Consider the following 27,778-nt stretch of genomic DNA (forward strand, 5'->3'; position numbering starts at 1 on the left):
ATAAGTCACCTTAAATGTACATAAGTCATCTTAAATCTCTGCTTTATTTCTTTTTTTCCCTCGATCCACTGTATATATGTGGACGCACTGTATATACCTCATGCACCTTTTCCTCCTTTTGGCACCTTCTTTTGATTATTGAGCCGATATGACACGTGAATTTCTCCACTGTGAGATCAATAAAGTCTGTCTTTTCTTATCTTGAAGAAAAAAAATACAGACTATTGAAGGAGTACAGAAAACTCATTAAATGCATTTAAACATGACCCAGTGAGACAAAACCGGAGTATTACAGACAATACAGATAGCAAACAGATTTTTGCAAACAGATTTTTGCAGCAAACAGATATTTGCAATACAGATACCAAATGTTAGCGAACTTATTTTAAGTTTATATTTAATTTCCAATTCCTTTGTTTAGGTTTTTTTATGTACAGTTTTCTTCTTTTTGTAAGCCGTAAGCCTTTCCTCACCCGTGGACAATCGTTATATTTAGATTTCTAAATTGGTGCTCTGACTGGACAGTTCTTGTCATACAACTGTTTAAACATCTTTAGAAGTTTATCATAAGCATTTTTAACATCTTTTTCATTGAGATTACTCTCCCAACTTTCTTAAGTTAAATAATTTATAAATATATTTAATGACTCTTTGTTTAATGTTGTTCTGTGGGTAGTTTCTGTCATACACAGTGAACACAGGAAGGTGGTCCATGATATCACTCAGTAAAATTCCACTCACTGATTGATTTATCATGCTATTTGTAGAAATATCACCCAGAAGCCTAGCATAGTGAGATATTACTCTTGCGGATCCAGCTGATGGATATGCATGCTATAGATTGTACTGATAAAATCATTCATCACTCAGGTCCTGGTGACCTATATACACAACTACTTAATGCATGCCTTTTTTTTTCCGTCATACACTGCATGGCCAAAAAAAAAGTTGCCACCAAAAAAACACGGCCACAAGCTTCTGCATTGTCTCAAGATTTATTTCCACCCAGTGTTGCGTTCATTTTTTTATTCACCAAGATCTTGCATTGATGATGGTAGTCTGCCTGGTGTGGATAGCCTTCTCCAGCACATCCCAAAGATTCTCTATGGGGTTAAGGTCTGGACTCTGGTGTCTGGTGGTCTCATGCTCCCTGAACCACGCTTTCACAAGTCACGCCCGATGAATCCTGGCATTGTCGTCATGTGCCCGTGATATCAGGGAAGAAAAGGTCCATTGATGGAATAACCTGATCATTGAGTACATTCAGGTGGTCAGCTGACCTCATCCTTTGAGCTCCTAATGTTGCTGAACCTAGACCTGACCAGCTGCAGCAACCCCACATCAGGGGCACTAGGCATGATGGGAGCATCACTTCACCTGCCTCTCTTCTTACCCTGATGCGCCCATCACTCTGGAACAAAGTCAGTCTGGACACATCAGACCATGTGACCTTCTTCCATTGCTCCAGAGTCCATTCTTTATGCTTTCTAGCAAATTGAAGCCTTCTTTCCTGGTTAGCTTCACTGATTAGTGGTTTTCTTAAAGCTACACAGCTGTTCAGTCCCAATCCCTTCAGTTCCCTTCACATTGTGTGTGTGGAAATGCTCTTACTTTCACTGCTAAACACAGCCCGGAGTTCTACTGATGTTTTTCTTCCATTTGATTTCACCAAACGTTGAAGTGATCGGCGATCACGATCATTCAGGATTTTTTCCTCAAAGAAGATTGATCCCCACCGTCCTTCCCGTTTTAAACAATAACCCAATTTTGGTAGTTTCTGCAATCTCCATAGATTTTTTTCTCTGCTTGATGCATGTCAATGATTTGACCCTTCTGAAACAGACTGACTTCTTTTCCGGGACCATAGGGTGTGTTGTTCGACATGATTGTTTAAGAAACAAGAAGCAACTCTTTGCCCCAGTTGTTGCCAGCTGAAACATAATCGCCCATGCAGTAATTATCCAATGGAAGGCTTGTACCTGTTTGCTTAGTTATATCCAGGTAGCGACTCTTTTTTGGCCAGGCAGTGTATATTTCAACTGTAACAGTCAACCAAGTTATTTTCGGTAAGTGACATTTTATAAATAACCCAGAAATAAATATCATTGCTCACATATAGAGCTACACCTTCCCCACCATTGTTTTTTCATTTCTACATGCACAAACTCATAGCTTCCAAGGTCAAAATGTATTTCTTTGGCAGGATTAATCCATGTTTCATTAACTGCAGTAACACTAAAGGGTTGCATAAAATGACTTAATTAATTTTTAATATGTGGGAAGTTAGTATATAAACCTCAAACATTAATATGGATCCATGAAAATTATCCATCTTTATTTATGCCTTCACATTAACAGCAGTTATTATTGGTGTTACTGAAAAAAGTATTGTCCGGATGAATGATACTCTCCACTGTATGGACATTAAAGTCTGTTTATTCAAATGACTGTTGCTTCTTATTTCCATGCTGCTCAACCCAAGTTAATTAGTTACTTTTATTTGCAGATGTAAGCTGACTGACTCCTGACTGTGTCATATTGTTTAATTGTGTGTTCAAACCCTTGTTAGGTTACATTTGATCATACCCAGCAGTATTTTTCCAGTTCCTCAATTTTACTCACGACTACCACTGGCTTGTTCTGTTTGGTCATTTAGCTTAACGTATACCTTACAGTTCTATATTTTGTACATTAAGGATTTGTGTAAAGTCTCAGAGTCATTGAAGCGTGTGGTATTTGCTGATGACACTAACATCCTTTGCTCGAGTGGGAACTTGCCATTGTTAGTACACAGGATTAAAAAAGAAATAAGAAAATATAAAGGTGGTTTGATAGAAATACATTTGAATGAGACAAAGTTTATTCTTTTTTGGGTGTGACAGACTTAAACCGCAATTACATTAGTATGTTAGATTTGAATAGGGAATGAAATTAACTTTTTGGAAGGAATAATTAATAAACAAACATGGTCAAACTCTCATATTAGACATGAACAAGCCAAACTGTGAAGGGGGATTTCAACACTGAATAAAGCAAAACAGACTCTGGATTACAAATTTTATTTTTCATCAGGGGTTTGGTTTAGCACTAAAGTGTCAGTTAGGTTTAGGTTAGGGTTGGGCACAAACCCGTAGAGGTTAGGGTGAGTTCAAGGATCAGGGCTAAACCATAGAAAGGCATGAAGATGACTGAAAGTCTGTGGAAAACAAGGCATGGTCCTCACTATGCGCATTAAACAAGCATGTGTGTGTGTTGATCATCCTAGGAATGTGTATTTTGACCAGAAGTTTTTGTTTCTAATAGTAATAATATATCAATGACAACTTTATTTTGTAATTGTCACATAATGTATATAGAATGACCAAGTAAGTTGATTATTGGTCAAGTCTTACTGACCTGTTTCCGATTTAGAATAAGGAAACAGTAAATTTTATTTTTTAGAAAAGAAGGGGTGGGATTAAATAATGTAGTCCCACACTGCAAAAACGGATCTAAAAATAAGCAAAATGTTCTTAAACATAGTGTTTTTGTCCTTGATCTGAGCAGGTAAATAAGATCATCTGCCAATGGGATGAGTATTTTGACCCCTAAAATAAGATAATTAGATATTCTGCACTTGAAATAAGATGATGGAGATGAATTGTTCCTATTTTAAGTGCCAAAATCTTATTATATTGGCAGATCATCTTATTTACCTGCTCAGATCAAGGACATATACACTCATTTTCAGAAAATCTTACTTATTTTTAGTTTGGTTTTGGCAGTGCATCCCGCTCCTTTTCAAATACAAATTTTCTTCATCCCGACCTTTTAAGTCAATTTTAAGGGGGTTCCTACATCTTTAAACGCAAAGCCATTTAGAGACTGAATAGAGCCAAGAGTTAAGGGGAGTTTCTACGTGTTGATCAGTAACCCAGACAACTCTTCCAACCGAGCCATTCCTGAACCGCCTCTTTTTCTGATTATCCTGCCATAAACCTTATCAACATATTTCCTGAAACTGCATTTTCTTTCCTTCTTATTTTATTGTTTGTTTTCTAATTGCTCCGACTGTGGGGTGAGTCCAAGATGGGCAAATAGGCTTAAATATTTTGCATATAGTTCTCACTGTAGAATTACTTAGAAAGGGCCTTATAACCCTATAATGGACGAGCTGGAGAAGCTGCTTAGCTCAGGCCACTGCTGATCCCTTTCTACTAGGGCATGGTTTTCACACACAGCGGTATGCTCCAGACCAGCATCCCGTCCAAACTGCTGCTGCTGAAGAGGTGGTCACATCTATTTATATTCAAATCATTTTTTTTTTTTACAACCTTTAGAAAAATATATATTACTTTCATTGAAGATGGCATGTATTGAGACCTTTAAAAGTTACAGAACATTGCATACATATTTATGTAACAAATGTGCAAATTGGAAAAAAAAAATAAAATAAATTTTTTAACCCAACTCTCGGAAGATGGATTTCGTTCCGCAGAGCTTCTCGCACATGTGGAACACGTGGAGCTTGGCGGAACTACGTCCATCTGGCAAGAATCAGGGTAAAACATTTGCACTTTCTCAATTATGCACCACAATGCTACAATGTTGCAACAGGCAACACATCCTAAGAAAACTCTATATTCCATGCGTGAGTTTAGTCCATTTTAGGCCTCTTCGGATACGTTTCTTCCTAACATGCATCAGAGAGGCTTAAATCATCATTTAATGCTGAAGCCTTTAATTCATTTGAGCTAATTCACACTTATGATTAGTTGATCATTTAACAACAACATTGCATCAGATCTTCTGAAAATGTTTTACTTTGTATAAACATACAGATGAGATGTTATTAAGCAGAATAACAGCTGGAGATTTAATGTTACCAAAAAAAAGTAAATGACGGTTATTTAGCCAAACAGGTTACTTTACTTTAGACTTATTTCTCTTAGGGCTGGACGATTTAGAAAAGAAGCATATTGATCGATATCGATAATTATCACAACATATATTTTAAGTGCAGCCCTGGCCGTTTTATGCTGTTGCTTAATGAAATATTTTTAAATAAAGAACACCAAATTCAAACTCAACCTTTATTCAACCAACATCTTATCAAAACTGTAAGTCTTAAAAGAAAAAGGACAGGTGAACTCCCTGAACTCTAGAGGCGGAGCGTTCCTGGGTCTACGTTTGTGATTGGTTGGGAGGATGTAATGACTGTAGTACTAACCTACATGACAGGCTAGAATGCAAAAGGAATGAAAACTGTTCATCTATTTAACTTTTTATTGAACCAATTTTTTTTTCTATTGAACCACATATCTACCGATCGATATATATCTTTATTGAATTATCATCCAGTCCTAATTTCTCTTCACTGAACCAGCAGGTTTGAGTAACCGTTATTCACCAACCTTTTTCCAGATATTGTGTTTTTTTTCCAGGTGAAACTGTAGAATGTGCTGAAACATATTTTAACTTTATTATATGTCAACTCGACCGAACTCCAGCGAGAGCCCTCACTGGAGCGGTTCGCAGCCGAGTGCGAAGCGGCCGGGATGAAAATCAGTGCCCCAAAATCTGAGACCATGGTCTTGAGCCAGAAAAGGGTAGAGTGCCTTCTCCAGGTTGGGGAGGATGTGCTGCCCCTAGTGGAGGAGTTCAAGTATCTTGGGGTCTTGTTCACGAATGAGGGGAAGATGGAGCGGGAGATCGAGAGGCGGATTGGTGCGTGTCTGCTGTGAAGCGGGTGCTGTACCGATCCGTTGTGGTGAAGAGAGAGCTGAGCCAAAAGGCAAAGCTCTCGATTTACCGGTCGATCTACGTTCCTACCCTCATCTATGGTCACGAGCTTTGGGTCGTGACTGAAAGAACGAGATCCCGGATACAAGCGGCTGAAATGAGTTTTCTCCGTAGTGTGTCTGGGCTCTCCCTTAGAGATAGGGTGAGGAGCTCAGTCATCTGGGGAGGACTCAGAGTAGAGCCGCTGCTCCTCCACATAGAGAGGAGCCAGTTGAGGTGGCTCGGGCATCTGGTCAGGATGCCTCCTGGACGCCTCCCTGGTGAGGTGTTCCGGGCACGTCCCACCGGAAGGAGGCCCAGGGGAAGACCCAGGACACGCTGGAGGGACTATGTCTCCCTGCTGGCCTGGGAACGCCTTGGGATTCCCCTGGAGGAGCTGGCCCAAGTGGCTGTGACCCCACGACCCCATCAGAAGAAGAAGACTCGCCCAAACTGCTAACATGTTAGTCAGTCCTGAAAGTACATTCTCTGGCTTCTGTGACAGCTATGCGTGATTTAGAGAATACAACATAATAAGATAAGAATAAAAAAAATACAAACAAGTTCATCTGAGGTGTTTTAATAACTGGGGATTCAGTGGTGACATTGTTTGAGCAGGAAGTCAGGACTTTAGGGTGGGTTGAGGCAGCAGGGTGGGGGGGGGGTTCTGTGGTCGTTGAAGGGTACCGATGTTCACTGGGTCATCTGGGCTTCCAAAGCCTGTGCTGCCCATTCTGGAGCTGCCTGACGGATCTTTTCTAGCAGGTTGTTGACCTGGAAGCACAGAGACTGGATCTGCTTGTCCCAGGTAGGAAGAGGTTCACGGGCTGCACAGAGAGAAATAAAACAATGAGGAGATCCAACATCTCTACGAAGCAGCTGAACATCCAGGCTGAAGCTCAGTCTGACGGCTTTGTGACGGTGCTGAACGACCCAGTTTACAGACACTGCCCCCTTCTGGATAGAAACACTAGTAACAATAGTGGTGACGCAAAGTGATACATTTTTCTCCATGACTTTTTTTCAGATGCAGTGGAAAGAAAAAATAAACATAACCTTATACAATTTCTGTTGCCACAGCTAAATGTATGTACTCTTTAAACAAATCAATTAGATTATATAACCTCTGTTTAATTGATGGGAATTTGAAAAAAAAAAAAATCTTTTGAAGCTGAAATCGTCTTTAACTAACGTCTTGCTGCCTAGTATGCCCCGCCCTCTCACAGGGGCCACCATGTAGAGATCGCCAGTGTTATTCACTTGAGGTCGGTCGATTACATGTAGGTCCGTGTCTCAGAGTAACTCCCACCCAAACAGTTAAGAACTAAACAACAGGCCAAAGACACATAATTTCACTTAAAATAAATAATAGCTGAAAAAAAGAAGAGACGGCAAAGAGGCCGCCGACACTCACTTTCAAAGTGAACGATGCCGTCTATCTGGTCGATGAAGCCATTCATGCGTCCTTCAGTGATCATCTGAGATGCAATCTTTTCAGCCTGAACACAAAAACGCGTCTCTTATTGCTGGTAATACACAATAATTATGGCACAGTAAGTGCATTTGTAAAAAAAAAAAAAAAAAAAAAACACTCGTTAAAATACCCAGACAATAACTGCTCACCTTTGCTGGGGGGATTTCCAACAGCGCCCCCAGCTCTTCAAAAGTGATGTTGTTGTAGAGTTTGCTGGCCGACAGGAGGTTGTGTTCAATCACGGCTCTGTCGAGGATGCTGGAGCCTGAAACAAGAGAGGGCCAAAGCTTCAGAGCACATCCCTGTCAGAGCAGCAATTGGCCACTTGTCATCACTAACTGGGATATTCCAAAAAAAGTAAAAAAAAAAAAACAACTGGAGTTTTTTCCGAAGTTTGAAGATGTTTCGCTTCCTATCCAGAAAGCTTTCTCAATTCAAAATGTCTGGAGTAGTGTGGAGCTCCAAGCTTTATAGCACTGCCCAACAAAGGCCTTGTTATGGGTTAGATAACATGCAAATTGAACTGAAACAGGTCCACCCCTTAGTAATGGGGAGTTGTTAGGGTTGTTATTGGCCTGTAAATTAAGCCATAGCTGGTCCACTCCTCTGTAACGAGGAGTCGTTAGGGTTGTTATTGGCCTGGTTTACCAGAGCGATGTTTTGATCACCTGTATGAGGGTGAGGATTGAGGTGATGATTGGCCGGAATTAATCCTATAGTTGTATTATAAGTTTTTGAGAGTTGGAACCTAAGGCCTCCTCCTCTGTTTAAGGTTGGTTTTTCTCTCTTAACGTAGATGGCTTCCTTCACACCCCTTTCACACCATCTGTCTTCTTTGTCCAAAATGTGAACATTTTGGTCCTCAAAAGAGTGTCCTTTGTCCTTTAGGTGTAAGTGGACAGCAGAGTCTTGTCCAGAGGAGGTAGCTCTCCTGTGTTGAGCCATGCGTCTGTGGAGAGGTTGTTTGGTTTCTCCAATATAAAGATCAGAACATTCCTCACTGTACTGAATTGCATACACCACTCCGCTCATCTTATGTTTGGGGGTTCTGGATGGGAAGCGAAGCGTCTTCAAACTTCGGAAAAAAGACCAGTTGTTTTGTTTTTTAACTTTTTTGGAATGACCATGACCCGGATGACTGAGAATCTTCTCCAGCTAACTGTACTATTATTTATACAATTACTACATTTTCTTCAAATCATTTGTTGTAAAAATAGTTTCAAATGATTCCTAATCAGCAAATGCACATGCCCTTGGGTGTTAGTTAGTACGGACAAACCAGCAACTACAGGTGTCCCAAGCAGAGCACTGATTTTCTTAAATGTAGCCGTTTAGTTGCTGAATATAAGGGATGTAGGAGAAATCTGCAGTACCATCGGTATCAGACGATTTTTTTTTTCAGCAGATCGGTGCCAGATAAGGTTCGAAAAGTAAAACTGGGCCGACAATAATAACCAATGTTACGGATGGGGAGGAGAGTGCGCTGGTCATGTGGTATTTGTTTAGATATGTGACAGGTATAGTGATGCAGCAAAGGATTATGGGGTGTTGAAAACTGTACCTGAGAGGCAATGTCAGCGGGGTGGTCGTTTTTCATCGTGTTCAAAGGGCAGATATATATATATATATATATATATATATATATATATATATATATATATATATATATATATATATATATATATATATCTATATATATATATATTCCTCTCTATCTCGGAGAGAGAGAGCGAGCGAGAGCGAGAGCGGGCGAGATCGCGAGGAGACGCGCGAGAGCGAGCGAGCGCGCGCGACAGCGCGGCGCGCGAGCGCGCGCGCTCCTCGCCACTCAGCTCCTCGCTCGCTAGCTCGCTCGCTCGCATAGTCGCTCGATCATAGAATGACTAATATTGGCACATCCCCACTGGATCAGGCAGCAGTGCTTCTTTGTAACATGATCAGTTAACATAAAGTCTTTTTTAGTCTTCAGACCCCTTTAAGTTTTTTCAAGGTTGTTTGTGACATTTTCATTGGAGAAAACCGAACAAGCATGTTTACTGCAACATACAGATTCCTCCAGGATTTAAGTTATCTTTTGTTCCCAGAGCCAAAGCAAAACTACAAGGCATAACATACCCCAAGAAATGTGCAAACTAGGGATGCAAGTTACCGATTAATGAGTTCTTAAGTTCATAGATCTTATCGATCGACTAACGATTAATTGATAAACAGCCATTTTGTTAAAAACACTAATTTTCTCTTGTATCAAGAGGGTCTTTCCACAACATGGAACGTGGTTTTCTCACACATTATTTATAAAAAAAAACAAAAAAAAAAACAAAGGTTACCGAATAGAAACAACTAAGTTGAAGAGAATAAAATATATGAAACACTAATAATCCCCACGAAAGCCCTCACCAGCAACTGTGCTTTTGGCATCATGTCTTTTTCTATCATGTTACAATGTTTTTGCGTAACACCCTCCGCTTTCCTGTCGTCACATCCTCGCCTTCTTAGCACATGAGTGACTTTTGGTGGAGAAACTGACTCTGCTCCGCCAGGCAGCCTGGCTGAATGGGAGCTGTTTAGCTTACATCTTAAAGAGCTTGTTGAGTGTTTAGATTTAAAAACAGAAGCGCATAAAGAACATTTTACATCCTCATTAAACAGTGCAAAAGTAATCCCGCACCGGAGTCCGTTTGGACCGCTTCATGTTGTGTCCGCCATTACTGTTTTCTCTTACTACTGCGGGTGTTGCTCCGCTTTAGAATGACCGGCAGCGTCCTCTGCTGGATGGTGACCGAACTACAACACTGGAAGAAGGTCTAAGCGGACGTCATCCGTTAATGGGATGGAACAAACTTTAATCTAATTAACCACCAATCAACAATTAATCATAAGTCGATTATTTGTTTGCATCCCTAGTATAAACATCAGATGTATAAGTTTGCTTATTTTTCTAAAAAGTAGAATTAGTTATCACAAACCATTAGATCTGAATCAGGGCTCTGTAGCGAGGTAATGTCTAGTTAATATTCTGCCCCGTCCCTGACTGACTGTTCAGCTTGCCTGCACAGCGGATCTTGTTTCTTCACCCTTGTATTATTAAGAACTGGCTCTACGGCTGGTAAGATAATAACTGCTCATAAACTCTCAGAGGAACCCTGCCTAAAAACCAAAGCCATTGTTGCTCAAACACTTATAGTAGGCACAAAAACATTTCTAAAAGCAAACAAATGAAACTGGACCAGAAGCAATTCTGGGCTTTCTCAAACAGTTCGACAGTTTTCACCCCCTTTATGGTCACAGTGACAGAGAGACTGTGTTGGCTGATGCAGCTCCGGGTCTCTGTGTCTTGTCACTTGCCCTTCGTGATGTGCTTCCAGACAAACCTCCTCTGGAGAGGATGACAGCAATGCAGACAGCAGCTGAAACACTACTCAATAAATTGTTTCAGGACAAAAGCAAAGTGCTAACTTTATGAAGCAGGTGAACAATGTTTGCTGGACGTTTTGGCTGCACACAATGAAATGGATCCTTACTGAAGTATGTTAAGAACCAAATTATCTACGGAACAAAAACCTTTGACCTAGCAAAGTTGGTATAAAATCAGTGAAATGGCAACACAGAATGACTGGGGTTTCCTTAATATGACTCAATAGATGGCAGCCAGGAATCACAAACCAAGTTAAACAGCTTGCGTCTCCAAACCAGCAACTTAGCAGCTTCTGTGGAACAAAAAACAAAAATCACTAATCTCCTCTTACCATCCGCTGTCGTAGCTTTCTGATGGGGCATCAGCATTGCTGCAAACTCTTGCAGCTGGTTTCCTCTGATGATGCGGTCCAGGTACATCTTCTCCAGAATCCCATAAGCAGCGAGCTGCTGACAGCGCTCGTCTTTGAAGAGAGTGGCCAGCATACGCGAACGCTGCTGTCCTGTAACGCGTCGGAAAAAAATAGGATGGGAAGTAATGAAAGAACTACCAAGATCTTATGTGAAAATGTAAAATAAATAGAAATATGTTGTACCTGCAGAGGCCAGTATGGTGCAGTTCAGGGCGTGTTTCAGCGCCTCCAGACGCTCACTTTCATGGACAATAGACTTATAAGACAGCTCGTTGTATCTCTGCGCAGCTTCAATGAACTTCCTCCTGAAGTCGAGCACTCTGGCGTAGCATACCTGAAAAGGACAGCTGCTTTAGTCGCATAACAACGCAGCAACATCAGAGAGGTTTTATTCTAAAAATCAATAAGGGATCATGCACCTTATAGTGGATCTGCAGCTGCTCGTTCGACGACTCGTTCTGGAGCAGCGAGGCTCTGTTGATGTAGGCCTCGGCCTGTACGGGGTCATCGTCTTCCAAGTAGAGCCGGGCGATTTTTAGGTACGTGTCCAACTTATAGTCTACATTATATTGCCTATTGGGGGGAAGCAAAGAAGTGTTGAAATAAGTGAAGGTTTTACAGAGATCAGTGCCCGTGTTCACAAAGAACCCTGAGACTAAAAGGAGCGACTAGTGACTCCAAAAAAACAAACAAAGCTACTGGACTTGTTTTCCGTAGTTGAAGACGTTTCGCTTCCTCTCCAGGAAGCTTTCTCAATTCACTTTTTGAAAGCTTCCTGGAGAGGAAGCGAAACGTCTTCAACTACGGAAAACAAGTCCAGTTGCTTTGTTTTTTTTTTACTTTTTTTGGAATGACTATGACCTGGATGACTGAGAATCTTCACCAGCATAAGCGACTAGTGACGTCATTTTAGGAAAAATATGTTTCTTAGAATTTTACCTTGGTAAGATAAATGTTATTCACAAAGTGTTTTATGCCTTCAGAGAGCTCCTAAAGTGAAAAACTATTAGGAGTAGTGAGGAGGACTTTTAGCGAGTCCAAGAGTGTCTGAAGCAGAGAAGATGGTGGAAACAGAGAGAGCTGATTGGCTGATCCACCACCTAAACAGTGGAGGAAATGAGCACATAGACTTATATAACAATAATACAACTATTAATAAGTGGATAAGATAAACTTTGTCACCTCCATAGAGAGAAATTAATTAATTTCAGCAGCCTGATGGTTAAGAAGTGTGACTCTAGTAACGCCATTTCATTGAGGATAAATAATAGGAATAACAAAGAACATATAAAAGCGGTGAGGAAGTATTTCCTGTATTGCCTGATAATTTCAGGAGCCTAAATGGTCATCTAGAAGGTGCCATCCCCTCGCTTTTCATTGTTTCTTACTTTCCAGGCCGGTGCATAAAAGCACCAGATGGGCAGAGAAAAAGGCGCATAGATCTGCGACAACGTGCAACAGAGTCCGTACGTTCGCTGTGATCTAGGAACCAGTTTACCTTGCAACACTCCTCTATTCTCCTCCCAGAGCTGTGCGCTGGGCGGCGCTGGTGGTTTTTACACCTTTTTTCTCCATTTTATGTCAGTCGCTTTGTCAAACACGACCCCTTTATACAAGCAGGCAATCCAAATAAAATGCTGACAGGTGAGTGCGCATTAATATCATATAGAAGAAGTAGCAAAATGACTGGCGAGTAAAACTAAATAAGCAAATCTAAATAATGATGAGGATGTATATAAGGTCCATTCAAACATTGTGATGAGTTTTGCTAAGTTTAATCATCGTGACTCACATTTCTTAATCCGGTCTAATCGGTTGATTTCTCTCCTTTCATTACTAGGAGCACATTTGTGTTTTGTTTTTTTTTCCCTTCTTGTACTATCAACCAATCACAGCTCTTGAAAAACAGCGTCCCACCGGGCAACATGGTCAGCCACACCTCCTCACTAAGACATTTCTGTCATTTCCTTCCTCAGAGTCGCTCTCAGCAGCTACCTGAAACGCTCTTAAGCTAAGACTACTAGGCAGAACTTTTTAGGCTGTAGGAGCTCTCTGAGAAAACTTTGTGAATACGGGCACCGAACATTAATCTGCAAACAGACTACTTACTTCTGCCCGGTTTCCAGAGGAATGCCAACTAAAACCTGAGCCGCGTTTCTCCAGTCTCCCTCCTTTTCGTAGATGGTTGCTAAGTGCTGTCTGATTGAGGCTACCTGAGGGGACAGAAACATCATTTAGCCACGCAAGACACAGCCAGTTAGTTCCCTCAACGAATCTCCATCAAGGTTGCGGGAGGACGTAAAGAAAACCTACCTGTTCCTCAAAGGAGATGACCCTGGGCTGGATCTTCTCCAAGGTGAAGTGATAAACTGCTTTCGCGGTGGCGTCGGGCAGGTTGGGCAGGTGTGTGCAGAAATCGGTCAGCAGCTGTCTCGAGATGACAAGACTGACATTCTCGTTGACCACTGCAAAAGCGTCAAATTTCAAAGTCACTCAACAGGAAGAAACCTGTAGATGAGGCTGGCTGCATGAAAGGAAGGTCTGTCCTGCATACTTGCTTCAACGAAGGCCTTCAAGGACTCCAGCTGCTCGGCATCTGTCAGCTGGATGGCCTTCTCCAAAATCTGACGGTATCTACAAAGAAGTTTTATTGATGAGAAAAACTATTAGGATTCCTTTTGACGGTCTTTAGAAAGACGCTTAAAAACAGGCAAAAGGTTGAGGGAGGAAGAAAGGCCACGCTTTTTGTCCAGTGTGCAGCTCAGACAATGAAGCAGGAGTTCTGGGGAACTTCTGTTCAAACGTACGCTTTAACCACAGTAGATTATCTAAAACAGGCTTCTTGAAGACAGTTTTCCAGACGGGATCGATGCCACCCGTAGGCGAATGACAGCAAAATACCAGCCAGGCCGTGACAAGAAACACATGGGTAAGAAGAAAATAGGCGAGTAACCGATAAACGGGCCAGTAATTGAAAATAGTTTTGTTTTTTGTCTTGTTCATTACAATCATCAAAGAAGAAAAAAAAAATCCACATTAATAAACGAAAGCCTGGCTGTTGACAAAAGGTTTTAGACATTGTTTTCGGCAAATCCCCTTTGTTTCCCGGATGAAAACTGGGAATGAGACTCCATAATAAAAACTATTCATGGATTAATAAATAAAAATGAACTGATAAAATGCCAAGAGTGATTCACGTTACTGTTAAAAAATTAAAAGAAAGTTATTGAAGGGAGATGTCAGACCTAATTTCACGTTTGTTAAAAGGCAGTTAAAAGACAGAATAACCAAGTTTCTGTTTATTGTCTGTACCATCTGCATCATCATAGGCTCTGTTCATTGTTGTAATACATCCTGCTGTTATATACTCGCACTATTCATATTGTCTTACACATAGCTGTTCCATAAGCAGTGTTGGAACTGTGTTGACAGGTATACCTAGTGCTCTGCTATAAAGATCGCCATCCTGTCAATTTATGTTTTAACAGCTCAAACTGCATTGTTGCATTACAGTTTGTTAGTTTCTGGTCTTGAAGCTGAAATTTCTAAACTGATATAGACAGAAAAAGAGGGTTTCAACAAATCATTCTACTTAGAAAGGTGTATTAGCCTTTTAAAAGACCTGGTTTCATGTACTTCTGACACTACTCCTGCAGCAGCCCTGACTCAATGCACAGCAACGGTATATATATATATATATATATCAAGGGTCAGGACTGCAGAAAGTCCTGTGCAGCTCTACATCACTTCCACCTCTTCTCATTGCACTATTGTCTCGATCGCTTGTTTATAATGTGTTCAGGTGTGTTTTCTTTACTGCAGACTGACTTTTATTACTGCATTAATGTGTCGTTGTATTGTTGTATAAGTAAGCATATGGTAAGCAGCAGTGTTTGCCTGGTAGATGTAGTGTACATATACCTGGCAAATAAAGCTGATTCACACTGTGATTTGTTTACACCAGAACAAGCCATTTATAAAAAGCTTGATCTTTCCAGGGTCGCTGTTGATTAAGGAGTTAATTCCTAGAAAAATTGAAAAATGGTGGCAGACTCCATGATGCATCTGCTTCTTTCAGCAGGGAGGAGCTAGAGAAAATGAAGACTAATAAGTATACTGGTCAGGATTGACCTATATTGATAGGTACATGCATATCCAGAAGATCTGTGAAATAAAGTTATATCCTCCTCACCCCATGCAGCATTCCAGTGTGTTTTCAAGCTGGAAGCTAAAAAGCAACATTAGCTTCTGCAGAAGTTAGCAAGCACTGCAAAAATATATATGTAATCCTGTGTGACAGCTCCGCTGTGAATTCTCTTTAGTTTACATGGAAAACACTTTTAATCTAACTCGTGGATATGTGGATAATATAACTGCGTAAATGACGTTAACATGGCTAAGTCCAATAAAGCTACATCGCTGTTAGCTAACGCCGAATGCTGCGTTTCCGCTGTAAACTGATTTTTATTAGCAGCTAAAGTTTCACCCGGCTGAAAACTACGTACTTGGCCGCAAGGTCCTTGTGTGATCCGCTTGAATTCATCAATTGTGCAAGTTCCTGTCTCACTTCAGCCGCCATTGTCGCTAAATGTGTTGTTAAAATGTCAACAACACCCGCTTTGCTAATCGTCTTCTTCTTCGTCTTCTTCTTCTTCTTCTTCTTCTTCTTGTGATATTTATCTCATTTTACAAATAACTTTAACGTACATTACCGCCTCCTACTGGTAAGGAGTGTGAATCGGGATTGCCGTGAACTTTACCGGTACTCCGAAAATAAAATACTAAAAAATATAATCATCCTAAATAAGTCAGTAGTACATCGAAGAAACTGCAGTACTAGTGGATAGCATTTCTTTCCCCATATAACTTCTAATAATGTGAATGTTATTTTCATATTTTCAATGTTTCGAATAAGCAAATACCTTTTAAAATATTTATTACAATGTTGCATAATATGTTCTAGTGTTTCTTCCTACTAACAAAAGTCACAATTTCTGGTGGTATTTTCCCCTACTCTGAATAGTGTGCAGTGTAATCCAGACCAAATATGCATCTCCCGTTTTTCCCTGACCTCTCATCTCAACTTTCCTTTGTATCTTATAAAACCATCTTCCTTTTTGCTCTTCTTCCCATTGTTTCTGCCGTGGATGCTCTTAATTTCTAATCTACTAAAATTAATTTCCATGTCAAAATTACCTTTTTGACATGGAAATGCTTTGTAGCTTCCGTTGCTGTTTTATCTGCCATCTCATTTCCACTTACCCCAATACTTGCTGGTATCCACAAAAATACAACAACAACCCCCATTTGTTTTATTCTATACAATGTCTGCTGTATCACTAGAAGAATATCTGGTCTTCCCATCTGAATTATTATTCTGTAAACTTTGCAATGATGAACCTAAATCTGAACAATTAATTGTTTTAAGTGTTCTAGTGTCCTCTAGCCATTTTACTACTAAAGGTATTGCCAGATTTCCCGTGTGTACACTGAGAGACCAGCACTAATCGTTTTATTGAAATACAAAACTCTGGAACAATAAATACGACTCCCATCTTGTCATCTGAATCTTTTGATGCATCTTTGTAAATCTGAATATAACAATAAGAGCTATTAATATAATTTTGGACTATAGAATACTCTCCTTTTCTGTATTCTTTTCAAGCATTGAAAAATCTATTTTAGCTTCAGGGAGGATCCACCCGTTCCATTGCAATCTATTGATGGTAATGGGACTGGTGGACCAATAACCATTTGAGCCACTTCTAGTTCTGCTGCTCTTTCTATTCCACTATCTATTCAAAACTGTTAACTTTTTCCCTCTCCTTCTCCCAGCGGGGTTTTAAAGTGTTGCGCGGTAATGCCATTGATTATGACCATGTAAACTTGCTCAATAGTTTACCAATAACTGTAATCTTCTCAGTTCCAGTTATCCTGATAAGATAGGAAATTCCTTTATTGTCCAACAATGAGGAAATTCAGGTGTGAGGGTGATGAAGTCACAGACAGAATTACACACAGTAGTTAGTTTATAAGAATAAAAAACATACATATCAAAGGAAATATTGCACAGTTATTCATAAAATGGCATACTCAGGTAAAGAAATTAAATATTTATGTTTAAGTTTAGGGTATGGTATGGTATAATATATAATATGCATTTTATACAGCAGTACAGCAGCATCTGGAAGTAGCTAAGGCGTGTGCAAGTTCACCTTACTATCTGAGAGACATTGTAAACCATTCATAATCGGATCAGAACCTGATTATATAGTTTGAGTTTTAATTTACATTCACTTCTTTCTCTTGTAAAAAAAGAAAAGAAAACATCACCTGTGTATCGTTTCATCAACTGAAAATTTTGCACTCCGTTTATACAACTATTCTTCTACTTTTGTAATAGCCTCCTGTAGTTTCCTTTCTATAAACTCTGATTTCTTTCCACTTTTCTAAATTGCCCCAACGTCTGCAAAAAAAGGAGAAAACTCCATTACATTTGCAACTTCATAAAACCTATCATTTATCATTACAGAAAATAACAAAAGACAATACTTCCTTGAGATGTACCTTTCGCAACAAAGTCTTTTACAGGATAACCTTCCTACCCTAAGGTTTGCTAGTCTTTCTGCGCTTGTCCAGCCAGCGCACTAAGAGTGCACACGTCGAACACATATAAGCAACACATTTGTAGTAGTCACTGTTATCACATTATGATCCCTGTAATACAAAAAACACAATAATGCAGTGATAAAAATACACAGTGTGCAGCATAGAGGACACATATGAACACATATAAACAAGCAGACATGAATGCAATGGTGCGGTGAGGAGAGTGCTAAGGATGCAGGATTAAATTTTATATTTCCATAATTGTTGTTGTTGTTATTACTATTAATTAATTAATTTTATATAGATAGATAGATAGATAGATAGATAGATAGATAGATAGATAGATAGATAGATAGATAGATAGATAGATAGATAGATAGATAGATAGATAGATAGATAGATAGATAGATAGATATGTACTTTTCATAGATTTATTTTTGAGGCTACTTGCAAAGTGCAAATTACAATTCTTTGCCAAAACAAGTTGCTGAATATTTTCTGTTGTCTCGTATCTGTCTTAGATGTATTCTTAGATATTTTCTGTCCGTTTCAAACATGTTAGTACCATTTCTGCTGAGAATGAACAACAACACTGCGCTGTACCTTTAAACAAAGTGTCACCGTGACGTCGAACGTGGAGGGCGTGGCCGTTCTGTGAAATGTCAGGGAGGAATGGCGCTCGGCGCGGTATTTTGAACAATCGCCTTTTTCCTTTCCTCGGTTCCTCTGGAAACGCCGCCCAGCGTCAAAATCTCGGGTAAGCACGGCTACCTATTGCCCCCCGCTACGCCCGACTGCAGCGTGCCCTGGCCAAAGCTGCGAAGTTACGGGGGTGTGAATAATGTTGAGGTATAATGTTGTGCTAGCTAGCTCTGGTTAGCCAGCTCGGCAACTCGGCTAGTACAGTTGGTTTGTCCTGCCCGCTGGGCTGGCTTTCATAAAGCTGGCGCTACCGATCACGATGATAGCCAGCAAGGAGCAGAGTTCCCCTGGTGATGGACATGAGCAGCATTGTGTATGTCGGAACACTTTGTGGGACACTTTTCCCGCTATAGGAGTCCGTGAACCGTCTGCTTAATTAACTTGCTATAAAGTAAACGCTTTACTTCAGCTGGACAATGACAGGTTCTTGTCGGACCAGTTTAAGGGGGCGAACTGTTCCTAAAGGACGGGTAAATGATTACTGATGGGCAGCAGACGCACGCAGCGCAGGCTGCTGCGATGAACCCCCGCGGTCGGAGCTGCTTGGGGGTGTCGGATGTTCGCTCCTAAACGGATTTCCCAGTTGACAGGGGAGCAATTACCGAAGGCTAGCTTTGTTTACACTGTCACTTTGCCCAAAGAGTTGGCTTGGTGCGTCGTGTACACGTTTACTACAAGTATCGTCTCAGTTGTTGTTGTTGTTTTTTTGTTTTGTTTTTCCCCCCATTTTGTTTAACGAGTTGTCTCTGCGAAAGTCTTAGTGGAATGGGAGAGGGATGAGGTTAGCCGGAGAGCTAACCGAGTTGATGACGAGGTAAAAATGGCGGATCTTTCGAAATCCAACCCCGGCCTGAAATAGTAACGCAAGCAGCAGTGAGCTCGACGCTTCCTTCTCTTCCCCCCTCTCTCTCTCTCTCTTTCGCTCCCTAACCCCAAAACCTCGTCGCTTCTTGGGTTGCTTTTAAGCAGCCAGTGTCTGCTGGCAGCAACGTGGGACCGGGGGGGGGGTCCGTGGGTCGGCGTCTCGGTGGGTTTAAGGTCGAGCGGAGCGGAGCGGAGCGGGACAAAGATACGCCGGAGATAAACGGCGCGGCCTAGCGAGCCCACCTCCCCTCCCAGCTGTCAGCTCCTGTCAGAATGAGCCTCCAGCACCTCCGACTCCACCTGCTCCTTCCTGGCCGCCGACCCAGCGGCCCAGCTCCTCCAAGCGGGCATTTGGGTGGGAGCTCCGCGATGCCGTGGCACCGCTAGCTTTAAATTGCCTTTTGTTGTTTTGGTTTTAACCCGCCGTCTGTCACAGCGTTGCCCTGTTATGGGTGTCCGCGTTGCTTTTATTACTGGACATTTTTATTTTATTTTTAAATTTTATTTTTTGTTACCGAGGCGACACCGTTCATGGACGAGGCCATTCACTGAGCTTTGTTGCTGTAACAGGCGATTAAACGCAGCTCAACAACTACCCTACACGTTGGGCGGCGTGTTTAAAGAGAAAAGCGGTCAAATGGGGATAGAAAACTGTTCAAGCAGCACAAGCACATGGAAAATGGGGATGCACCGGTATGAAGATCTAGGCCCATATTAATAGGTCATTAATACCGATATTTACCCATGTATGCACACATTCACGGTTCTGGGACGATCAAATTTGCCACAGGTTATACACGCTGCTTTTCCTATGTCTTCTTTTGACACTGGGGGGAAAAAACCCACCACACTGCTGACGTTGCGTTTCTGCTTCATTTAAAAACCCCACAATCCCGGCTGCAAAGCATTACTGTCACATGCCCATAAAACAACAAGACATGACCAACCCCACACCCTCCCTTTAGAGAGGGCAAACATACGGGCGCAAAGGGCAACTAGATGGAAAGAAGCATCGCTTGTTGTTGTTGTTGTTATCGGCCCAGGTTTAGGCAAGGCAAGTTCATTTATAAAGAACTTTTCAGCAACAAGGGGACCTAAAAGCTGCTCCCTTTTGGTCCAAACTGAACCCATCTCTGATGACGCGGGTTTCCTGCGTGGTTCGTCTCCTGACATGTAATCCTGGTAGTCCTTCACCCTTTCATTAAAGTTTAATTGTTCAGAGAAGACACTTGAGTGTAACAGTTGGCCTTTATGTGCTTCTCTTGGGTTCATTTGAAGAACCCATACAGTTTTTGGGGGCTATCTGTGGTAAAATACACAGTCAACTAAAATTGTAGAATAAGATGCCTTTATAGAGCAATAACCATTTTAAAACACCTTTTTTCCTCTTAATAGGAAACTAATTCAGTATGGACTGCTATGATATTGGTGCTTACTATTTTTTTTTCCTACTTTTACAGAATTCCCCTCTACTAATGGTTTTCACCATTGTACTAGGTTTAGTTCAATATTTCTGTCGCTCTGTACTTTATGACATAACTGAAAAATAAATGGTTCTGTCTTTTCTAAGCTGGAGGAAACTCAGATCCATCCAGTCACTGAAGTTGTTCTGATGGGCACTTGCTTGGAGATGGGGAGCTTTCACATTTGAACCGATATGGTACCGGTGCTCAACGTTGCCAGTTTTCTGAACTTTTGCATCTGTCAATGTGGTGGTAAAAGTTGATTAGTTTTATGATAAAATCTTTCTTTTTTTTTTTTTTTAAGTTTAACATAGTTATTTGTCAATATATAAACCTTAACAGAGGTTGCCTTGCAGCAAGAAGGTCCTGGGTTCGAGTACACCCCTGGGTCTTTCTGCATGGAGTTTGCATGTTCTCCCTGTGCATGTGTGGGTTCTCTCTGGGTTCTCCGGCTTCCTCCCACAGAGAGGTTAACTGGCCTCTCTGAATTGTCCTTAGGTGTGAGTGTGTGTGAGAATGTGTTTGTCCTGACTGTCTCTGTGTTGCCCTGTGACAGACTGGCGACCTGTCCAGAGTGTAACCCCGCCTCTCTTCCACTGAATGCTGGAGATAGGCACCAGCACCCCTTGCTTTATCCCATAAGGAATAAACGTGTAAGACGATTGATGGAATTTATGAATTTCAATAAATTGCTTGAATCCACACTACGTAAAACACATTTTCCCAATAAGACAGTTATAAGAGGCACACAGAGTGAATGAGGTGAGTAAGAGATTCAAGCAGTGTGTGAATCAAATTCAGGGAATTATTTTAGTACCAAGGCTTCAGAAGGAAAAAGGACTACATTAAAAACGTATTTTATCCCACTTTGTAATCCAGGGCGGGATACATTTGCAATGGAGTGGAGAGTCTTTCCTCTCTGCTCTGACTGCAGGCGGGGTTTTCAGCAGCTGATATTGAGACAGCACTAGGAAGTGGGTCGGGGCTCACGGCAGCTCTCGCTGCTGCCTCTAGGCAGTAGCTGCAGAATGATTGGTGCTTTCACAGGAAGTCACCAATAACACTTTCTATCAGCTGTACTTGCTTTGTTGACTGGACCAGCAGCTACTGACATCATCACGCTACTGTGGGTGCAATGCTGTGTTCAAGTCCGACATGGAAAATCTCTGCCACTCCCTCAGTGTCCCAGCGATGTGTTTAGGTACTGAAACATGGCACCGTTTGAGTTTACGTGAATCGGTACTCTGTGGCACCGACAGGATTTAGTCAGTACCTATAAAAAGTACCAAATTCAGTACCCATTGCTACACTTGCTCTGGGACTGTATAAAGTTATGTGTCTTTAGCGTGTATCTGTAGTGAGAGATATCACAATGGTCTTGATCTGAGCGAGGGGAAGCATGGAGGTATTGAATAGAAGTGGGCTGAAGACTGAGCCTTGAGGAACACCACAGGTAATGTTTGCTTAATCAGGGTTTTTTTGCCAACAGAAAAGAAATAAGCACCGTTCTGCCAAATAAGATTTGTACAATGGATGGTACTAAAAATTTGGACCCTGAACTGAGATCCAATAAAACCAAGAAAGGAGTTCTTACTACATCGCTGTTGCCATAAATTTAATTCTCTGTGCTTTGGATTGGTCAGAGTTGGGGTTCAATCTGTGAATAAATCCCCTTTTTTATGCTTTTAACCAGAAATGTTAAGTCTGCTTACGCTTCCTCTCGCTAACCTTAGTTTGAAAATATCACTTCTTATCAGTCAGTCAAAGGTTCTATGTTATTCCTTAACAAAATTTCCTGAGTGTTTGATGTTTCAGGTGCAACACGGCGTCAAATATATTTTTAAACTTGCCGTTATGTAATATTATGTCATTGATTATTGGTCACAAACAGTTTTTTTTCACCTTGCTTTCTCCTATATTTTATTTATTGGTTGTATTAGAGTTGTATTCTGTTTTATTCCTAATTTAGCCTTAGCTCTGTTGATTTTGAAACTCCTAAATTGTGTTCGTTTGTTTTGTATTTAGAGCTAACGGAGAGCTAAGACTCAGCGAACCATGGATGTGGTGTCACCCGAGCTCAACAGCCTCCTTCCTGATGAAATCATGGATACCGAGGCTATAGAAGAGATCCCTCTCTCCCAGTCCGACGGCGGCGCGGTCCAGTCGGAGCCAACGCACGACCCATCTGTCCCGATGGAAACGGACGCTCCCGTGTCATCGGAGAGTTTGGCCATCTGCTCAAACGCCGCCTCAGAGGATCACGTCCAGACCGTGGCCACCTCCGCAGCGGCAGACTCCGCCCTCGGCGTCGTCCCTGGAAGTCAGTCTTCCATCACGGTTTCCACTCCATCAGCCCTGTTCACCATCAAACCAGCCTTGGCTACTTCTACAGCTATGACCAAAACTACGGACAGCGTCGCGGGGACCACAGTCTCCACCAGCGGCACGCAGAAGCTCACCGCTCCGTTTGCCATTTCCGCAGCCAACCACCAGATTATCCTCAATAAGTTGGCCTCATCTCAGGCCACAGAAGCAGCAAAAGCTGCAGGTACGTCCCCCCAGGTCATCAAACAAGAAGGGCAAAAACTCTTGGTTACAGCAATAGGGAAAACCGGGCAGCCGATAGTGCTCCAGTTACCCCACAGCGCCAGCAAGCCGGGGGTTTCACCCACTTCAGGAGACACCAAGTCTCCGACGCCGCAGTTTAAAGTGGTGACTATTGGTGGGAGAGAGCTGAAACAAGTGGTGGGGAGTGCTGGCAACCAGGTGACCACATTACAGGCGCAGCAGCTGAAGACCGTACAGGTAACCACGTTTGATTTGTGTTCATGATAATCAGCCCCGTTTGATTTTACCAGTTGTTTTATGAAATGTTTATTTCAGGATCGGGAGAGATCGGCAAACACAAATAAGGACTCAAACACTGTTTCTGTTAGAATATAAGGCACACATTTATTATTCCCCACAGAACACAGCAACACAAAACAGCAAGCACTTCGCACACGTAAAGTAGCAAGCACTTAAAGCCTGGCAAGCTTTCAAACAGGCGTGTTGTTCCATCTCTTACTATGGTTAGGACTGGGAAGTCGGTCAGTCCGGTTAGAGAGCAATCCACGCAGCCGGGTGTCCATACAACCCACGGCTGACTTCAACGACTGAGGGCGGTCCCCTCCTTTTTATACCAATAAACAAAGTATCAGATGGGAGCGAGAGTGGCCACTTATCCCTCCCATCTGAGCTGTTCGTCCCGTTTCCAAAACAAAAAACATTCCCAGCATCTCAGCAGTGTGTGTGAAGCAAAATAATATTGCCAATTCAGATAATGGCGCAAATATAAGCAAAATAAGGAATACAGAATCAGTCTTTCCCACAACACATTGTCATAGGTTCCCACCACAAGTTAAAACAAGTTATAGCAAAATAACACATGTTGTTCTTAGTTTTATGTGAGCAACATAACAGACACAAGCATATATGTTGCTCTTAGTTTAAAACTAATCAATTTTTCCCAAAATACATTGTCAAAGAACAAAAATTATTCTTTAATATATCAGAAGTGAACAGGAAGCTGAGTTTATTACACCAACGTTGCTGTATTTCATATTCTTTGTCAGCTCAGTTGTATCTGCTCTGGAAAATGCTGGATTAAGAAATGTTGGCAATGTTTCCCAGGCCTCTCATGCAGTTGGCTTAAGTAGATAACTTCTTTGACCATTTCCCTAATCTAGAAAGTATAGAAAATGTGAGTTTTCTTTGTTTTTTGGTCATCAGTTTTCTGTAGGGCAGACATCTTTCTAAGGATTTGTCTCTGCAGAGGATTGTACATTGATTTATGTTTAAATGACCTTTATCCTTGACTTGTCACATTTCACTCATCTGTGGTTTGGTTTCTAACTTACTGGCTGAATGCACCCTCAGTATAAAACACACATCTCAATATATTTTGGACCTTTTGAACTGGACCTATAGTCATTACACTGGGTATTGTTTAAATGCCAAACAATGCACTGAACCTGTTCTCTTTTTTTTATGTTTTCTAAAAGGTTTTGCTCTAAAGAATTAGCATGTGATATCCAAAACCTTACTCAGACCGACTTTATTACAAAATCTGTAAGTTGTATTTTCTAAGTTAGTCCAGATGCCAATAAAACAGGGAAATTGTGCTCCAGAAATCTGAGGCCAACTTCAGCAACATTTTCTTTAGCAATATGTGGAACCTACTTCACCCCTTTAAAGACGTCCAAGGTGTGTTCAAAATATTCAGAAAGTTCTTAAAAGACTGCAGAACAAAACTTGAACGTTAAATCTGGAGAAGTGTAGAATTTAAAATGAAAAATATCCAGAAGTCTTGCTTTTGGAAATCTCACAGTTAAGACTCTAATTAGACTAGTTGCTAACATCCCTTTCTGCTGACAGTTTTCTTTTTCCTTGCATGCAGAGCTGTGTAATGTCGACTGCTCTTTCTGCGGCGCACAGTGTGATGTTGCCTCTGGTCTTAACATAAATATTGACCTCTTGCAATAACAATCTAACACACCAAAGTCCTCCCTTTGCTTCTCAAACGCTGATCCGGGCCCAGCTGTAACTTCTCTTGAAAGGATCTTGTTGCCAAAAAATTTATTGTGATTATTAGGGATGCACCGGTTTGAAAAGTTAGGCCGATACGCAATATTAATATCATCGTTATTGTACGGCAACAAATATTTATCGATATACATAGATTTGTTTCTTTTGTACTGACTGAAAAACCACGCTTACTGCATTTTTAAATGTGGGGTATAGTTTATATAGCTGTTTTTCACGCGTCTGCTTTTGACACCGGGGGAAAAAAAGACCTCCCTGCTGACATTGCATGTATGTTTCATTTAAAAACCCACCAGTCCTGGCTGCATAGCATCACCTTCACATGACTAAAAGAAAAAAATGCATCCCCTCCCCCCCACAGAAGCCCTGGCACAAAGGAAACTTTTTGACCAATCTGTCTGTGTGATTTGATTGGATTTGACTTTGTAAAATGCCTCGAGATGACATGTGTTATGAATCGACGCTGTATAAATAAAATTGAATTGAGCTAGATGGAAATAAACATCGGTTGTTAATATCTGCCCAGTTTTACTTATCAGAATTTACCAATATGTTAACAAAATGAAGCAGCTGAAACCAGTGTTATTGCTGAGATATCGTGCATCCTTAGTGAATACGGTACATCTCTAAATTGGAAGGTATGTCATGATCAAACTCTTAAAGCTGTTAGTTTTTCTCTAGCTGGAGTAAAGGAGGAATGCTGGAATTCCCTTATAGGTTTTCGGTGATGCAGAGAGACAGTTTTGTAACCTTGGGTTGTTTCTGAGAAGTCACTGTTTTTATTTTCCTCTAAACAATTTACGGTTCAGACAGTTCAATGTTGAATGCCTTTCTTTTTTTTTTTTTTTTACATTTCTTAAAGAGAATTCAAAACCAGTTTCATCAGAGCCCCATGAAATCAGCCACAAAACCTCTGAACAGTGCGTCACAAATGTCACACGTTGCTCCATGGCAGTCAAAGTCAGATATTTAGTAATGTTAGTTTGATCTGGGGCCTGCAAAGTATACATATTTACTGCGTTAAAAACCATTTCTGTTAAAAACACTCCGTTCCTCCCTTCATTTTTAGCGTCTTATACAGTGACAGATGTTTAATGGCTAAGATCTAGCTCCAAACGTTGTTTAGCTTGTTCTGTACGGTGCAACGGTTAATGTGCTGGCACCACGCGTGAATGTGTTGGTGTATAAATAGAAATGTTTAAACACGTCTTCCATCTTCTGCTGAGACTTTACAGCTCGTCGTGAGCGCGCTTGTCCTAACATCAACCGGCAGAAACGACAAATGCTGCTTTGAAAGGGGTCTTTTCCAGCTGTTAGGTGGGCTTCTGCGGAGCAGTTGTTAACAGTCAGTATCCGCGCTGCAGCAGAAACCGGTCAGGATTTTAAATGGGGGACAAATTCTTCCAGAGGGTCCAGCTAACCGCTTGCCAGAGCGAGGCCATTTTCACTAACGGCCATCTTAAAGCAATCCAGACTCTCACAATGTTATGTTGGATTGTGTGACTGTTGCTATGGCTCTAGAAACGTATGTATATGTAGTCGGGTAAAAAGGAAATGTACCCTCCTGTTAGTTCAAGGGTTCTGGGAACCCTTGAACGCATGACAATGTTTATGTAGGCAGGAAATCTGGCGACGTGCTCGTCTGGAGCACAGCGGCGTTGACACAGTGCCAGGGCAGGAAGACATCAGCAATGGCCTTGGAGGAGAATCGCTGGCGTCCATAAGTCATGGAAGGGCCATCTCCATATAATAATTGCATCCCAGCAGCAACCTTGTACAGACGAGCGGGTCGTACTCCTTTGCTATGACCGTGGTCCTTTTTTAAGCCGTGTTACTTCTCCTTTAGGCAACCTCTCTGCTGATTTTGCTGAACATGTTCTGTTTTGTAGATAATGTTTCACACATTGCGTGGTTTAATGGACTGCAGACCCACCGGCTTTAAAGACTACAGTAGAGTTGGTAAAAAAAAAAACACAACGAACACTGTAAAGGTTTGAGTCCTGACAGCTCAGGTGTACAGGGCTTCTGAAAGGTCCGTGTTAAGACGCCAGCTGATTCGCAAATGTTTATTCCGTATAATGTGGCATTTGTCCTTTACGACTGAGCTGAAAAGCAAACAAAGCTGTTGGAAAGGGGGAAAAATGGGAATAAACTGCAAAAATATGGTCCCGTAAGTGAGCACGCCCTCATGCTGATGTTGCTGGTGTCTTGTCCTCAGGGTTTTCCCCACGCTGCCTGGCAGCGCCTCTCCACAGCTCGCAGGTTGGGAGGACGGCTCCTGTCCATTTGCCTTTTTAGGCGACCCTGGCGTGCTTAGTTTGCGCTCTGGCTTGACCCTGGCGGTGTTTTTATTGGTTTGGATGTGACCTTGGGCTCACAGTGATGGTGAAAGTAACACCTCCTTGCAGGAGACATGATGTTTTTGAGCATCACCAGCCTTGGTGAGCTTTAATGTCACAGAGGCTAAAGTAAACATCTGGTGTGGGCATAGTGAA

The 27,778-nt window shown here is 41.5% G+C and overlaps 2 protein-coding genes across 4 annotated transcripts in view; one reads left to right on the plus strand and one right to left on the minus strand.

Annotated features, from left to right (window-relative positions):
* Positions 1-6,324: 6,324 nt before the first annotated feature.
* Positions 6,325-18,408, minus strand: cops4 (COP9 constitutive photomorphogenic homolog subunit 4 (Arabidopsis)). Of its 3 annotated transcripts, none has more exons than XM_036140514.1 (11): positions 18,274-18,408; positions 13,616-13,695; positions 13,375-13,526; positions 13,171-13,274; positions 11,481-11,634; positions 11,245-11,395; positions 10,981-11,151; positions 10,506-10,610; positions 7,384-7,499; positions 7,175-7,259; positions 6,325-6,587 (listed from the first exon to the last, which is right to left on the minus strand). In XM_036140514.1, coding segments are annotated over exons 2-11 (1,173 nt in total). In that variant the 5' UTR covers positions 13,617-13,695; positions 18,274-18,408; the 3' UTR covers positions 6,325-6,453. The 3 variants fall into 3 exon arrangements, with proteins under 3 accessions (XP_035996407.1, XP_012725121.2, XP_012725122.1); XM_012869667.3 differs by lacking the exon at positions 18,274-18,408 and adding an exon at positions 15,567-15,720; XM_012869668.3 differs by lacking the exons at positions 10,506-10,610; positions 18,274-18,408 and adding an exon at positions 15,567-15,720.
* Positions 18,320-27,778, plus strand: part of lin54 (lin-54 DREAM MuvB core complex component) — a gene marked incomplete in the record, with an annotated part of 15,264 nt that continues 5,805 nt past the window's right edge. The window contains 2 exon segments of the mRNA XM_036140513.1: positions 18,320-18,427; positions 22,725-23,504. Coding sequence (XP_035996406.1) covers positions 22,755-23,504 — 750 coding nt within the window.

This window comes from Fundulus heteroclitus, chromosome 8 (assembly GCF_011125445.2).
Source record: "Fundulus heteroclitus isolate FHET01 chromosome 8, MU-UCD_Fhet_4.1, whole genome shotgun sequence".
In the NCBI taxonomy this organism is placed as follows: Eukaryota; Metazoa; Chordata; class Actinopteri; order Cyprinodontiformes; family Fundulidae; genus Fundulus; species Fundulus heteroclitus.

Bases quoted from the DNA above. Each gene is read 5' to 3' on its own strand.
- cops4 (XM_012869667.3), bottom strand. From the start codon at position 15,640: ATGGCGGCTGAAGTGAGACAGGAACTTGCACAATTGATGAATTCAAGC. The intron at 11,635-13,170 runs GTAAGTAGTCTG...TCCCCCCAATAG, and splicing joins CCTCTGGAAACCGGGCAGAA to GCAATATAATGTAGACTATA. The intron at 7,500-10,505 runs GTGAAAACTGTC...CTCTTGTTTCAG, and splicing joins TCACTGTGACCATAAAGGGG to GCTCCAGCATCCTCGACAGA.